This window comes from Trichosurus vulpecula, chromosome 4, assembly GCF_011100635.1.
Source record: "Trichosurus vulpecula isolate mTriVul1 chromosome 4, mTriVul1.pri, whole genome shotgun sequence".
Taxonomy (NCBI): domain Eukaryota; kingdom Metazoa; phylum Chordata; class Mammalia; order Diprotodontia; family Phalangeridae; genus Trichosurus; species Trichosurus vulpecula.
In genome coordinates, this window is record NC_050576.1 from 144587538 (window position 1) to 144604996 (window position 17459).

Consider the following 17459-nt stretch of genomic DNA (forward strand, 5'->3'; position numbering starts at 1 on the left):
TTCTTTGCAACAATATTTTTTCACATATATATCCTTTCTCTTTTCCTTTGAGTTCTTTAGGATAGAAGTCAAGTAATGGTATATCTGGGATAAATGGCATGTACAAGTTAATGACTTTTTAGATACAGTTCTAACTTGTTTTATAGAATGGTTAGATTACTTCATTGGTCAAATTTACCATGCCTGTCCTTCCATAGCCCTTCAAATTATTGTGATTTATTTGAATTCATTTTATTTAATTCATTTAATTAATAATTTTTAGATATCATCTCATCATATTCAATTCACACCTGTGTCCTCTGTCAATATATATGCCTTCTAAATGCCCTAAATAATGAGAAAGTTCTTATGAGTTACAAATATCATCTTCCTATGTAGGAATGTAAACAGTTTAACCTTACTAAGCGCCTTATGATTCCCTTTCCTGTTTATCTTTTTATGCTTCTCTTGAGTCTTGTATTTGAAAGTCAAATATTCCATTCAGCTCTGGTCTTTTCACCTAGAATGCTTGAAAGTCCTCTATTTGATTTAACATCCATTTTTTTTGCCGTGAAGGACTATACTCAGTTTTAATGGGTAGGTGATTATTGGTTGTAATCCTAGTTGCTTTGCCCTCTGGAATACCATATTCCAACTCCTCTGATCCTTTAATGTGGAAGCAGCTAAATTTTGTGTTATCCTGCCTATGGCTCCATGATACTTGAATTGTTTCTTTCTGACTACTTGCAATATTCTCTCCTTAACCTGGGAACTCAGAAAATTGGCTATATTATTCCTGGGAGTTTCTCTTTTGGGATTTAATTCAGAAAGTGATCAGTAGGTTCTTTCAATTTCTATTTTACCCTCTGGTTCTAGAATATCAGGGAGTTTTCCTTGATAATTTCTTGCAAGATGATGTCTAGGCTCTTTTTTCTTTTTTGATCATGACTTTCAGGTAGTGGAATAATTTTTAAGTGGTAGGAATGTAAACAAAACAGTTCAACTTTAGTAAGTCCCTTATGATTTCTCTTTCTTGATTACCTTTTCATGCTTCTCTTGATTCTTGTGTTTGAAAGTGAAATTTTCTATTCAGCTCTGGTCTTTTCACTGAGAAAGCTTGAAAGTCCTCTATTTTATTGAAAATCCCTATTTTGTCTTGGAGCATGATACTCAGTGTTGCTGGGTAGGTGATTCTTGGTTTTAATCCTAGCTCATTTGACCTCCGGAATATCATATTCCAAGCCCTTCAATCCCTTTATGTAGAAGCTGCTAGATCTTGTATTATCCTGATTGTGTTTCCAGAGTACTCAAATTGTTTCTTTCTGACTGCTTGCAGTATTTTCTCCTTGATCTCGGAGCTCTGGAATTTGGCAACAATGTTCCTAGGAGTTTTCTTTTTGGGATCTTTTTCAGGAGGTGATCAGTGGATTCTTTCAATTTCTATTTTACCCTCTGATTCTAGACTATCAGGGAGTTTTCCTTGATAATTTCTTGCAAGATGATGTCTAGGATCTTTTTTTTTTGATCATGACTTTCAGGTAGTGGAATAATTTTTAAGTGGTCTTTCTTGGATCTATTTTCCAGGTCAGTTGTTTTTCCAATGAGATGTTTCACACTGTCTTCCATTTTTTCATTCTTTTGGTTTTGTTTTATTGTTTCTTGATGTTGCTTGAGTCATTAGCTTCCATTTGCTCCATTCTAATTTTTAAGGAATTATTTTCTTCAGTGAGCTTTTGTACCTCCTTTTCCATTTGACCAATTCTGCTTTTTAACGGTTTTTTCCCTTTCACAAATTTTTGTGCCTCTTTTTCCATTTGGCTAATTCTGCTTTTCAAGGCATTCTTCTCGATGGATTTTTGTACCTTTTTTACCATTTGGCCTAGTTTGTTTTTAAGGTGTTATTTTCTTCAGTATTTTTTGTGTCTCTTTTACCAAGCTGTTGACTCATTTTTCATGATTTTCTTGCATCACTCTCATTTTTGCTCTACTTCTCTTACTTGATTTTCAAAATCCTTTTTGAGCTCTTCTGTGGCCTGAGACCAATTCATATTTTTCTTGGAGGCTTTGGATGTAGGAGCTTTGACTTTATTATCTTCTTCTGAGTGTGTGTTTTGATCTTCCTTGTCACCATTGTGACTTTCTATGGTCAGAACTTTTTTTCTGTTGTTTGTTCATTTTCCCAGGCTACTTCTTGACTTTCAACTTTTTGTCAAGGTGAGGCTCTGCTTCTGGGGTGGAGGGATACACTGTCCCTAGCTTCAGGGGTTTGGTGCAGTTATTTTCAGAGATATTTCTAGGTCCTTTTAAGTTTTCAGTTCATCCAACTCATCATGATCTAAGGAGAGGTGTACTTACTACTCTCTTGGCCTGTGAGTAACCACAAGCACTCTTTTCTGCCCAGGAACTGTGACAAGGGTCTCTGCTCCACTGTGGCCACAAGCTCTGGTGTGATAGTGCTCCTCCTTGCTCTCAGACTGCGACCCAGGGCTGTGACTTGGATCTGAGTATGGATAAGGCAACTGAATCCTACCTCAGCACCAGCAAAGAGATTCCTTTAATCTCCTTCTGACTAGTTTTTCAACCCCCTTAATGTCTGTGGTCTGAGAGCTCTGGAAACAGCTGCTGTCACTGCTGATTCAGTGCCTCCCAAGGCCGGCTCCTGGTTTGCTGGGGCCCAGTCTGTGCTGCTGCCACCTGTGTTGGACTATGCTCACTCTCACCCTGGTATGATAGACCTTTCCTGACCTTCTAAGTTGTCTTTGGCTGGAAAATTATTTCACCCCATCTTTTTGCGGATTCTGCTGCTCCAGGAATTGTTTTATGGCATTATGTAAAGGGGTTTGGAGGGCTTTGGGAGACAGCTCAGGTGAGTCACTGGCTTTTCTCTTATATTTTCTGGTCACTTTTTATGAAGCTATCGTGTATAGCTGAAAAATATCTATATACCTTAATGCACTCATTAAAAACTACCACGTATCTATAATGTATAACTTATCTAAAATTCCATTAAGGTTATTTTCTTTCTTATTTCTCTTTTTATAAAATTTTCCAGGCTGTGAAAGAGACCTTAGTTGAGATCCCCAACTAAGATAATTTTGCTATCTATTTTTCTCTGCAATAAAGTTAAATTTTCCTTCAAGTACTTAGATGCAATGACATTTGTTGTGTACCCACACGTTTGAATGTATATAAAAATGTAGCTACTAATTCATCATTCATGCTATTTTTAGGTATCCCATAATCCCCCTTCTTATTTGTTTTCACTAAGTCTATCTATCTTTTCTGATGCCTCATCATGGTTATTACCCCTACTTTTCTGAATTCACTTTGATGGGCAGAGGGATAGGATCATGCTAGGTCCAAAAAAAGAAAATAATACCAGTTGAGGACCTTACATTCTAATGCAAAAGACAAGGACAGATAGATAGATAGACAGACATAGACATATGTATGTATGTATATGTAGCAAAAATAAAACATGAATAAATACACACACACAAAGTAGATTGGATGTGAAGGCACTATCATTTGGGGGGAGATTGGGAAAGTTTTCATGCAGAAGATGGTGCTTAAGGAGGATCTCAAAGAAGGATATGAGGTAGATGTAAGGAGGAAATGCATTACAGGCACATGGAATGTCCAGTGCAAAGACACAGAGATGGGAAATTAGTGTCATGTGATGAAAAGTCAGTTTGTTTGGATTTCAGAATGTAGGTGAGGGAGTAGTAACCAATGAGGCTAAAAAGCTAAGCAGAGGAGTTTCTATTTTATCCTATAGGCAACAGAAAGACACTGGAGTTAATCAAGGAGGGGAGTCACATAGCCAGATCTATGCTTTAAAAAATTATGGTAGCATTGTATAGGATGGACTGGAAGGGGAGAGACTTAAGGCAGGGGAGACCAATTTAGAAACTGAGGCAATAATCTAGTCAAGAGGTGATAGTGACCAAATTAAGGTAATAATTATATGAGAGGAGTCATGCAAGATGTTGTGAAAGTAGAAATGGCAAATTTGGCAAGTTATTTGGTTTATGTGGTACAGAAGAATGAGGAGGGACAACACAGAGATTATAAACTTAGATGATGGTGATGCCTTTGGCGGAGGAAGTCGGGAAGATGGGAGGGTTCAAAGGCTAAAGAGGAATTCAGTTTTTGAATACTAAGTTTGAGATGTTTCCAGAACATAAAATTGAAATGTCCAATAGGCAACTAGTGATGTGGGAATGAATCTCAGAGAAATGTGGTTATATATAGATATCTGGGAAACATCTGCAGAAAGATAATAGATGATAAATTCATGGGATGTAAGGAAGTTACCAACAGAGAATATAAAGCTAGAAGAGAAAAAGGCTCAAGACAGAAACTTGGGAAACATCTACAAATAGGGAGTGAGTTATGACTAACAAGTCAGCAAAAAAGACTGAGAAGAAGTAGTTGGTCAGACAGGAAGAGAAACAGAAGACAGCAGCATCACAAAAACCCACACTGCAGAGAGTAACCAGTCAGAAACTGTCATCGACAATGTCAAATATAGTAGAAAAGTCATAAAGGATAAGGACTGAGCAAAGATCATCAGATTTGGCGATTAAGACATCATTGGTAATTTTGGAGAGAGTGTCTCAGTTAAGTTAAAAAGTCAGAAGCCATACTTTAAAGGAATGAGGAAATGATAACAGGAGAGGAACTGGAGAGATGGTGAGTGTGAGGCCAATCTGCAAGTGAAAGATCTTTCCCACCCACTGAATAGGGCTTTGGTAGGGCCAACAAAGGGAGGTTTGATTAGAGGCATTGATTAGAGGCACACCCACACTCTTTCACTAATTAGGTGTGAGGCCAGAAGCCCTTTTTGGCTAAGTAGGCTCTGATCCCTCAGGGACCTGAACACGTTAAAAGCTCTAAGGTTGGCTTTTTGCCTTTGGGGGCGCACTCATTGAAAGAGTGTTGGTGAGACACTCTAGGTAAGCCCTTTGAAGCAGCCCCCTGGGCTTCGAAAACCCAGACATTGATGTTTTTCTAGAAACTATGTATTGCTATGGATACACTGATCTGTGTTTATTTGTTCTGTTTATATAATGTATGCTTGTAATTTCCGTTTGTATTCTCTCTGACGTTCAGGATGCTGGCTTTTCCCCCTGAACTAAGTGAATGACATATGTATGTTTAATTGTTCATCCCTTAAAGTTGCTTTCCTTAGAAAAGCAGATCAAAGAATCTGTGCGAGTAGCCCTCCTGTGTGCTGTTATTGGTCTTACACCCCCACAGCAGCTGCTAGCAACATTGTTGTTACAGTAAGGTGACTTTTGTGAACAAGAAAGGGCTGGGGAAAGGGAAGGGTTAGAATAATAGGATTATAATTTAAGAGGGTGGTATAATCACATGAAGTTTTTGTTAAATGAGAGAGACCTGAGCATGTTTGAAATCAGTGCAGAAGAAACCATTTGACATGGAAAGATGGAAGATTTGAAAGGAAATGACTGAGCATGAAATCTTCTGGAGAAGACAGAAAGGGAAAATATAAGGTTTGCGTGTATGAAGTTGTCCTTGCAAAGAAGGACCCATACAGAGACTGGATGTGAAGGAAAAATTTTTGCAATATGATTGCAAAAAATCATATTCAGTAAAGGGAAACTAAATAAACAACTGAAGGTTAGTTGGAATATAAATAATCCTAAACAATAGGTCAAAGGACAAATCATGTAAACAATAAATAAGTTCATTAAGAACAATAATGAAACTACATACCAAAAATTTTGGGATGTAGCCTAAGTATGTAGAAGAAAATTTATATCATTATTTACATTCATCAGTATCTAAATTGGGCATATAACTAAAAATAGCCTAGAAAAACAATAATTTGGAAAAAAACACTTTATAAATATTAAGTAAACTAAAAGAAAAAACACTCAAAATAAAATATCAAAACTAGGAACAGATAAAAACAATAAAATAGACAAGTTACTACCTAATTTGATTTGCAAAAAGAGGAAAACTAAATTAACAGTATAATAAGCAAAAAAATAAAGTCACAAGTAATAAAAAATGAAATAAATTATAAGAAACTATTTTCCTCAATATTTCAATAAAATTGGAAATCTAAATTAAATGGATATTTACAAAAATGCAAACAGAAACAGAGGATATATGTGTGTGTGTGTGTGTGTGTGTGTAGATATTTATATATATATATATCTCAATTTTAAAAAATTAAACTGTAAGTCATAAATGAATTCCCAAAGAAAGGAACACTAGGACCAGTTGGATTTACAAGCAAATTTTATCAAACATTTAAAGAGTAATTAATTCCATTATTATATGACTATATAAAAAATACTAGAAATAAGGGTTTCTACAAATTTCTATGAAACAAATACAATGGTCTTACTTAAACTGGAGACTCTAAGCAGAGAAAATTTTAGGCTAATATCCCTAATTAATATTGACGTAAAATTTTACAATGTCTGTTTGTCTGTCTGTCTATCTATCTATCCTTGTCTTTCACATTAGAATGTAAGGTCCTCAACTGGGATTATTTTCTTTTTTTAGACCTAGCATGATCCTATTGATGTAAAATTTTATTAGCAAAGATTCTGTAGCAATATATCACAAAGATTATACTCTATGACCATGTTGGATTTCAAGAATGCAGGGTTGGCTCAGTATAGACATATTAATGATAACAAAATAATAATAACAAAAATCTTGTGATTATATCAATAGATGCAGAATAAATTTTGACTAGATGTAACAACCACTCCTATTTAAAAATAAACATTAGAAAGCACAGGTATAAACAGATCTTTCCTTAATACAATAAGTATTATCTATCTAAAACCAAGAGCTATCATTATCCATAATGGGGATACATTAGAGACTTTTCCAATAAAAGTAGGGGTAAGGAAGGCAAAGATGTCCCTTATCAACATTATTTGGTATACAGCTCAAAATATTAGCTATAAGAAGAAAAAGAAATTAAGGGAGTTAAGCACAGTATAATTGACAAGATTATTGATTTCTGTAGATCATATATATATAGGTGTGTGTGTGTGTGTGTGTGTATACATACATACGTATATATATATATATATATATATATATATATATATATATATATATATATATATATATATATATACATATATACATATATATGTATTTAGAGAACCTCAGAGAGTCAACCAAAATTAATTAAAAAATAACTTTGGTAAGTTTACATGAGATAAAATTAAATATAAAATAAACCCATATCCCCACTTGGTTTATCACCTGGATTTCTTTATTTCCAAAAACTCATTACTCTACAAAACAAAATCAACTCTGAAACTCACATCTTAAAACCTTTAAAATCTGCTGCCCTGAGGTTCCTACTCTCCCTCTGGTTGGAAGGGTCAGGAAGAGTAGGGATGGGGATGGTGGGCCAGCAGTGGACATCAGGGACCTCTATTTGAAGAGGTCACCCAGGGAATTCACTTTGGCATTACCCACTCAGCTGGTCTGGATTTCATGATATTTAGAAATGTGTAATTCTGCAAGATGAATTCAACTCTGTAATTCACACTTCCTCAAATTATTTCCCATCCAGGCTTCAGGCACCTGAGCCAAGTAACCTTCCCCCACCACTTGCTTTTCAGTTTCTTTTTTTAAATGTTGTCTTCCCCCATTAGATTTTGAGTATTTGAGGGCAGGGACTGTCATAGTTAGCACTTTCTTTGTATCCCCTACCATGTCTGGCACAAAGTAGGCATTTGATAAATATTTATTGTTTTTATTTGGCATAAATAATTAGTTTTTTCTCTATTTTGCCAACAAAACCCAGAAGAGATACATAGAAAGAAAATCCCATTTAAAATAACCATAGAATGTATGAAACACTGCCAAGAGACACATAGCAGCTATGTTACTACAACTACAAAATACCTTTTACTAACATCAAAATCACTTAAGAAATATCAATTGCTCATGGGCGGGCCATATTAAGAAAACCACAAGACTACCTAAGTAAGTTGCTTGTTCAATGGCACACCAATTAAACAATCAAAGGAACACTTAATCAAACTAGAAAAAAATTATAATAAAGTTCTTTTGGAGGAACAAAAGGCCAAGAATCTCAAGAATTAATAAGACCTGCCTATAAGACATTTAAAACCATAATATAGAGCATTAATCATCAAAATGATTTAGTATTATTTAAGAAATAGAAAAGTCAATCAGTGGAACAGATTAGGACCAAAAATATAAAAACAAACAAGCACAGTAGCCTAATATTTGAGGCAGCTAGGTGGCTCAGTGGATAAACCATTGGGCCTAGAGTCAGGAAGGCTGAGTTCAAATCTGGCCTAAGACACTTAGCAGCTGTGTGACCCTAGACAAGTCACTTAACCTCTGTTTGTCTTAATCCACTGGAGAAGGAAATGATAAACCACCCTAGTATCTTGGCCAGGAAAACCCATAATGGGGTCACAGAATCAGACAAAACTGCACAACAAGCCTATTTAGTTTCAACACACATCTTCCTGACTCCCAGGAATCCAAGTGAAAAAATACTATATCTGCAACTTGAATTCATATATAATAAAGAATATAAGGAAAATACTTGTGAATTATGCAGAAGTAAACTCATATATATGACATTTAGTAAGATGAGTCTCATATAGCATTCTGACAGTAAATATAGGAGGATAGCAGAATCATAATTTTAGGAAAAAATTGCTCTGAATGGTATTTCAGGGCAGAAAGATAATGTTTTGCTTTCATTAAACAAAACATGAATAGAAAATGATGCTATATCTATATGTATATATACATACATATTTATGTATACATGCATGCATGTATGTATGTATGCAGAGTAACAGACCAGGCAGCACTAGTAATAGCAGTAATAGTAGTGGTAGTGGTAGTAGTAGTAGTAGTAGTAGTAGTAGTAGTAGTAGTAGTTGTAGTAGTAGTAGCATACAGAAGGAATGTGGTCTTTGCAGACAATTAAGAACACTTGAAACTCTGTAGAGAGTTCCTACCTGGACTTCACTAATTGAAGAAATGGGTTCCACAGTAAATAAACTGGGAATTTGGTGATATACTTTCAAATATATTTACATAATTTTCTTAAGTTTTCCAAAGTCATAGAATCAAAAACCTCTGATGAATGAAAAAACTCAAGGAGTTAAGAGAAACAATGATTAGCATAGTAAAATTGTTTCTTACCTTAGAAGACCGGAAACTAAATGCTGTTGATTTGACATCAGCTTTCTCTTTGTTCATGAGTAGAAGGCTTTTGTCATCCATGAGACTTAAGTATTTCCCTGTTGTTACATGCCTTAGTCGGAATGGCTGACCCCATCTGATGTGGCTCCCACTCCATCTAACAAGAAAAGTTAAGATTAATTTCTAAAACTGAGTTATTGTATATTATTTTAATCTTTAATAGTCAAAGGTACAAAAATATGAATTGTACCATGAAATATTTTTGAGCAAGATTTTTTTGAGATGGCTTCTTTTTGTATTAGTACTATTTTTATGGGCACAAAAGTCAATACCATCACAAAGCCTGATCATTAGCTGGATCACATACACACAAAAATATGTGTACATGTTGGACTATATTGTTTTCCAGTTTTCCCAGCAGTTTTTGTCATATAGTGAGTTCTTATCCCAGAGGCTGGGGTCTTTGGGTTTATAAAATAGTAAGTTACTATCATCATTTAGTTCTGTGTCCTGTGTACCCAATCTATTCTATTAATTCACCACTCCATTTCTTAGCCAGTACCAGACAGTTCTGATTACAACTTTATAATAAAGATTGAGGTCTGGTACAGCTAGGCCACTTTTATTTGAAATTTTTTCATAAATTCCCTTGACATTCTTGACCTTTTCTTCCAGGTGAATTCTGGTTGTTGTTTTTTTCTAGCTCTATCAAATAATTTTTTGGTAGTTTGATTGGTATGTCACTGAATAAGTAAATTAGCAAATTAGGCAGAATTGTAATTTTTATTGCCTACCCATGAGCAACTGATATTTTTCCAGTTGTTTAGATCTGACTTTATTGGTGTGAAAAGTGTTTTGTAATTTTGTTCATATAGTTCCTGGCTTTGTCTTGGCAGGTAGACTCCCAAGTATTTTATATTGTTTTTATATATTATTTATATATTATTTTTAGTGCAATTTCTCTGTCTGTTGCTGCTAGAGTTTATTTGTTATATGTAGAAATCCTGATGATTTATGTGGATTTATTCCATATCCTGCAACCTGGCTTAAGTTATTAATTATTTCAAGTAGTGTTTTAGTTGATTCATCTGCAGATAGTTTTGTTTCCTCATTGCATATTCTAATTCCTTCCATTTCTTTTTCTTCTCTTATTGCTATAGCTAACATTTCTAGTACAATACTGAATAATAGTGGTGAAAATGGGCACCCTTGCTTCACACCTGACCTTATTAGAAAGGCTTCTAGCTTATCTCCATTACAGATAATGCTTGGCTAATGGTTTAGATAGATAACACTTATCGTTTTAAAGAAAGCTCCCTTTATTCCTATGCACCCTAGTGTTTTTAATAGGAATAGGTACTGTATTCTGTCAAAAGCTTTTTTAGCATCTATTAAGACAATCACATGATTTCTGTTGGTTTTGTTATTGATAGTCAATTATGCTGATAGTTTCCCTAATATTGGATCAACCTTACATTCCTGGTATAAATCCCACCTGGTCATAGTGCATGATATGATATATTGCTGTAATCTCCTTGCTAGTATTTTATTTAATACTTGTGCATCAATATTCATTAGGGAAACTGATCTGTAGTTTTATTTCTCTGTTTTAGCTCTTCCTGGCTTAGGAATCAGTATCATATTTGTGTCATAAAAGGAATTTTGTAGGACTTCACTTATTTTTTCCAAATAATTTATATAGCATTGGGACTAATTGCTCTTTAAATGTTTAGTAGAATTTACCTGTGAACCCATCTGTCTCTGGGGATTCTTTTCCTAGGGAGTTCATTTGTGACTTGTTGAATTTCTTTTTCTAAGATGGGGCTATTTAGATATTCTATTTCCTCTTCTGTTAATCTGAGTAATTCATATTTCCATTAATATTCATCAATTTTGCTCAGCTTGTCAGATTTATTGAAATATAATTGGGCAAAATATTTCCTAATGATTGCTTTAATTTCTTCTTCATTGGTAGTAAATTCACCCTTTTTATTCTTGATACTGGATATTTGATTTTTTTTCTTTCTTTTTTTTAATCAAATTAACCAATGGTTTATCTATCTTATTGGTGGTTTTTTCATAAAAGCAATTTCTAGTTTTATTTATTAGCTCAATAGTCTTCCTTTAGTTTTATTAATTTCATCTTTGATTTTCTGGATTTCCAAGTTTGTGCTCAATTTAGAGAAATAAATTTTCCTCTAATTACTGCTTTGGCTGCATCCCACAAATTTGGTATACTGTCTCAACTGTTGTCATTTCCTTTAATGAAAATAATGATTCCTTCTATGATTTGTTTTTTGAACCATTTATTATTTAGGATTAGATTTAGTTTCTAATTCATTTTTAATTCCACTGCCCTTTCTTGAATGTCATTTTGTTGCATTATGATTTGGGAAGGATGCATTTAATATTTCTGCATTTCTACTTCTGATTTTGAGGGTTTATGACCTAATCCATACTCAATTTTTGTTTAGGTGCCACATGCAGCAGGCAAAAGGCATACTCTTTTTATCCCCAGTCAGTTTTCTCCAAAGGTCTATCATATCTAACTTTTCTAAAATTTTATATACCTCCTTAATTTCTTTCTTGTTAATATTTTGGTTGGATCTATAAGCTTCTGAGAGGAAACAGTTGAGGTCCCTCACTAATATACTTTTACCGTCTATTTCTTCCTATATCTCACTTAATTTCTCCATTAAGAATTTGGATGCTATACCGCTTCATATACATACACTTAAAATTGATATTACTTCATTCTCTATGGTACCTTTTAGCAAAATGTAGTTTCCCTCTTTATCTCTTTTAATTAGATCTATTTTTGCCTTTGCTTTGTCTGAGATCATGAGTCTACCCCTGCTTTTTTTTTTAAACTTCAGCTAAAGCACAACAGATTCTGCTCCAGCCTGTTACCTATACTCTGTGCATGTCTCTCTGCTTCAGATGTGTTTCTTGTAAACAACACATTGTTGGATTCTGATTTTTTACGCACTCTGCTATTCACTGCCATTTTATAAGAGTTCATCACATTCACATTCACATTTATGATTGCTAACTGTGTCTTTCCCTCCATCCTATTTTTCCTTCCATTTGTCCTCTTTCTCCTTTCACCCTGTCCCTCCTCACCAGTATTTTGCTTCTGACCACCACCTCCCCCAATCTTCTCTCCCTTCTTTAAGTTATTCACCCTCAATATTACTTAACCTCTTCCTCTCCTATTTCCCTATAGGGTAAGATAGATTTCTATGCCAAACTGACTGTGTATGTTATTCCCTCTTTGAGCCAATTCTGTAAGAGTAAGGTTCAGCCAATGTCCACTGCCCAGCCTCCAATTTTCCCCTCAACTGTAATAGGTCTGTCACAACTCTTCATGTGAGATAATTTACCTTATTCCACCTCTCCCCTCCTTCTGCTCTCAGTATAATCCTCTAACCCCTTAATTTTTATATCACCCCCTCAAATTCCCCTTATACCTAGGCCCTCTATGTATACTGTTTCTAACTGCACTATTAGTGATACAATTCTTAAGAATTACAAGTACCATCTTTCCATGTAAGAATGTAGACAGTTTAGCATTACTGAATTCCTTATGTTTTCTCTTTCCTTCTTACCTTTTTATTCTTCTCTTTAGTCTTCATGTTGAAAATCAAAATTTTTTTTCAGCTCTGGTCTTCTCCTCATGAAACCTTGAAAGCTTTCTATTTAATTGAATGACCATTTTTTCCCTTTAAGGATTATGTTCAATTTCACCTGGTATATGATTCTTGGTCACATTCCTAGCTTCTTTGCCTTCCAGAACATCATGTTCCATGTTTTCTGACCCTTTAATGTTGCAGCTGCTAAGTCCTGTATAATCCTGACTGTGACTCCCTGATATTTGAATCGTTTCTTTGTGGATGCTTGTAATATTTTTTCCTTGGCCTGGAAGTTCTGGAATTTGAGTATAATGTTACTTAGAGTTTTTATTTTCGGATCTTTCTGGAGGTGATCAATGGATTTTTTTTGATGTGTGTCTAGATTACCCTCTGGTTCTAAGTTATCAAGGCAGTTTTCTTTGATAATTATTGAAGTATGATGTCCAGGTCATCCTTTTGATTAAGGCTTTCAGGTAGTCCATTGATTGTTCAATTATCTCTCCTGAATCTATTTTCCAGATTAGTTGTTTTTCCATTGAGATATTTTGCATTTTCTCCTATTTTTTTCATTCTTTTGATTTTTTTTGCTTGATTCTTGATGTCTCATGGAATCATTAGCTTCCACTTGCCCAATTATAATTTTTTTTAAATTTAATTTATTTAATATATTTGGTTTTCAGCATTGATTTTCACAAGAGTTTGAATTACGAATTTTCTCCCCATTTCTACCCTCCAAGATGGCATATATTCTGGTTGCCCCATTCCCCAGTCAGCCCTCCTTTCTGTCACCCCACTCCCCTCCCATTCCGCTTTCCCTTCTTCTCTTGTAGGGCAAGATAAATTTCTACGCCCCACTGCCTGTGTATCTTATTTCCTAGTTGCATGCAAAAACTTTTTTTTTGTTTGTTTTTGAACATTTGTTTTTAAAACTTTGAGTTCCAACTTTTCTCCCCTCTTCCCTCCCGCCCACGCTCCCTAAGAAGGCAAGCAATTCAACATAGGCCACATGCATATCATTATGTAAAACCTTTCCAAAATACTGATTTTGTGAAAGACTATGTTTTGCTCCTTCCTAACCTATCCCCCTTTATTGAATTTTCTCCCTCGACCCCGCCCCTTTTTAAAAGTATTTGTTTTTGATTACCTCCTCCCCCTGTCTGCCCTCTCTTCTATCATCCCCCCTTTCTTTTTTTGTGTATGTCTGTCTTTTTATTTTTTAACTTTTTTAAATTTATTTATTTATTTTTTTTTTTAATGCAATTTATTTATTTAACATATTTGGTTTTCAACATTGATTTTCACAACAGTTTTAATTACAAATTTTCTCCCCATTTCTGCCCTCCCCCCCCACTCCAAGATGGCTTATATTCTGGTTGCCCTGTTCCCCAGTCAGCCCTCCCCTCTATCACCCCCCTCCCCTCTCATCCCCTTTTCCCTTCCTTTCTTGTAGGGCAAGATAAATTTCTACGCCCCATTGCCTGTGTATCTTATTTTTTAGTTGCATACAAAAACTTTTTTTGTTTTTGAACATCTGATTTTAAAACTTTGAGTTCCAAATTCCCTTCCCTCTTCCCTTCCCACCCACCCTCCCTAAGAAGTTGAGCAATTCAACCTAGGCCACACATGTATTATTATGTATAACCCTTCCACAATACTCCTGTTGTGAAAGGCTAACTACATTTTGCTCCTTCCCAACCCATCCCGCTTTATTGAATTTTCTGCCTTGACCCTGTCCCCTTTCCAAAGTGTTTGTTTTGATTACCTCCACCCCCATCTGCCCTCCACTCCATCATCCCCCCGCCTTTTATTTTTTTTTTTATCTTCCTCCCTCTTCTTTCCTGTGGGGTAAGATACCCAACTGAGTATGTATGGTATTCCCCCTCAGGCCAAATCTGATGAGAGCAAGGTTCACTCATTCCCCCCTCACCTGCCCTCTCCCCTCCTCCCATAGAACTGCTTCCTCTTGCCACCTTTATGCGAGATAATCCACCCCATTCTATCTCTCCCTATCTCCCTCTCTCAGTATGTTACTCTCTCATCCCTTAATTTCATTTTATTTCTTTTAGCTATCTTCCCTTCATCCTCAACTCACCCTGTGTCTGCTCTCTCTCTTTTACATATATATATATGCACATACATACACATACATACATATACACATAGATACATACATACATACACATTCACTTATATATATACATAAACATATATATATGCACATATATATATATATATATATGCATATTCCCTTCAACTACCCTAATACGGAGGTCTCATGAATCATACTCATCATCTTTCCATGTAGGAATGTAAACAAAACAGTTCAACTTTAGTAAGTCCCTTGCAATTTCCGTTTCTTGATTACCTTTTCATGCTTCTCTTGATTCTTGTGTTTGAAAGTCAAATTTTCTATTCAGTTCTGGTCTTTTCACTGAGAAAGCTTGAAAGTCCTCTATTTTATTGAAAGTCCATATTTTGCCTTGGAACATGATACTCAGTTTTGCTGGGTAGGTGATTCTAGGTTTTAATCCTAGCTCCATTGACCTCCGGAATATCCCATTCCAAGCCCTTCGATCTCTTAATGTAGAAGCTGCCAGATCTTGGGTTATTCTGATTGGGTTTCCACAATACTCAAATTGTTTCTTTCTGGCTGCTTGCAGTATTTTCTCCTTGATCTGGGAGCTCTGGAATTTGGCAACAATATTCCTAGGAGATTTCTTTTTGGGATCTATTTGAGGAGGCGATCGATGGATTCTTTCAATTTCTATTTTGCCCTGTGGCTCTAGAATATCAGGGCAGTTCTCCTTGATAATTTCCTGAAAGATGGTATCTAGGCTCTTTTTTTGATCATGGCTTTCAGGTAGTCCAATAATTTTTAAATTATCTCTCCTGGATCTATTTTCCAGGTCAGTGGTTTTTCCAAGGAGATATTTCACATTGTCTTCCATTTTTTCATTCCTCTGGTTCTGTTTTATAATATCCTGATTTCTCATAAAGTCACTAGCTTCCACTTGCTCCAATCTAATTTTTAAAGTAGTATTTTCTTCAGTGGTCTTTTGGACCTCCTTTTCCATTTGGCTAATTCTGCCTTTCAAGGCATTCTTCTCCTCATTGGCTTTTTGGAGCTCTTTTGCCATTTGAGTTAGTCTATTTTTTAAGGTGTTGTTTTCTTCAGTGTATTTTTCAGTATTTTTTTGGGTCTCCTTTAGCAAGTCATTGACTTGTTTTTCATGGTTTTCTCGCATCCTTCTTATTTCTCTTCCCAATTTTTCCTCTACTTCTCTAACTTGCTTTTCCAAATCCTTTTTGAGTTCTTCTATGGCCTGGGGCCAGTTCATGTTTTTCTTGGAGGCTTTGGTTGTAGGCTCTATGACTTTGTTGTCTTCTTTAGGCTGTATGTTTTGGTCTTCTTTGTCACCAAAGAAAGAATCCAAAGTCTGAGACTGAATCTCGGTGCGTTTTCGCTGCCTGGCCATATTCCCAACCAACTAACTTGACTCTTGAGTTTTTCAGTGGGGTATGACTGCTTGTAGATTACAGAGTTCTATGTTCTATGTTTGGGGGGGAGGTGCCAGCTCTGTCAGAGCCGCACTCCTCCTTCCCCAAGGACCCCCAGTCCAGGCTGGGCTCAGATCTTCGGCAGGCTGTGCACCCCTGCTGTGATCCACCATTTAATTCCTCCCACCAGGTGGGCCTGGAGCCGGAAGTAACAACAGCTGTAGCTGCCCCACCTCCGCTGCCCCCGGGGCTGGAAGCCGAACCGCGAACTCCTTCCACTCCCGCAGCTTTTCCCACTAACCTTCTCCGCAGTCTTTGGTGTTTGTGGGTCGAGGGGTCTGGTAACTGCCGCAGCTCACATATTCAGGGCGCTAGGGCCCCCTCCGCCCGGCTTCTGGTCTGGATCGTCCACGCCGCTCAGGCTGGGCTCTGCTCCACTCCGTTCCCTGCTCCCAGCTCCGTGTGGAATAGAGCTCACCCAGAGACCATCCAGGCTGTCCTGGGCTGGAGCTCTGCTTCCCTCTGCTGTTCTGTGGGTTCTGCCGTTCTAGAATTGGTTCAGAGCCATTTTTATAGGTTTTTGGAGGGACTCGGGTACGGAGCTCACTGTAGTCCGTGCTTACCAGCCGCCATCTTGGCTCCGCCCCCCTTAAATTTATTTATTTAACATATTTAGTTTTCAGCATTGATTTTCACAAGAGTTTGAATTACAAATTTTCTCCCCATTTCTACCCTCCCCCCCACTCCAAGATGACATATATTCTGGTTGCCCTGTTCCCCATTCAGCCCTCCCTTCTGTCACCCCACTCCCCTCCCATCCCTTTTTCCCTTCTGTTCTTGTAGGGCAAGATAAATTTCTACGCCCCATTGCCTGTGTATCTTATTTTCTAGTTGCATGCAAAAACTTTTTTTTTTTGTTTTTGAACATCTGTTTTTAAAACTTTGAGTTCCAAATTCTCTCCCCTCTTCCCTTCCCACCCACCCTCCCTAAGAAGTCAAGCAATTCAACATAGGCAACATGTGTATCATTATGTATACCCCTTCCACAATACTCATGTTGTGAAAGACTATATTTTGCTCCTTCCCAACCCATCCCCCTTTATTGAATTTTCTCCCTTGACCCTGTCCCCTTTCCAAAGTGTTTGTTTT

General features: G+C 36.3%; 1 protein-coding gene across 4 annotated transcripts in view; it reads right to left on the reverse strand.

Annotated features, from left to right (window-relative positions):
• The window catches only part of RYR2 (ryanodine receptor 2), an 828134-nt gene that overhangs the window by 450792 nt on the left and 359883 nt on the right, over positions 1 to 17459 (reverse strand). For all 4 annotated transcript variants that reach the window (XM_036753924.1, XM_036753927.1, XM_036753925.1 and 1 more), the window contains exon 12: positions 9181 to 9337. In XM_036753924.1, coding sequence (XP_036609819.1) covers positions 9181 to 9337 — 157 coding nt within the window. The remainder of the gene's footprint in view (positions 1 to 9180; positions 9338 to 17459) is intronic.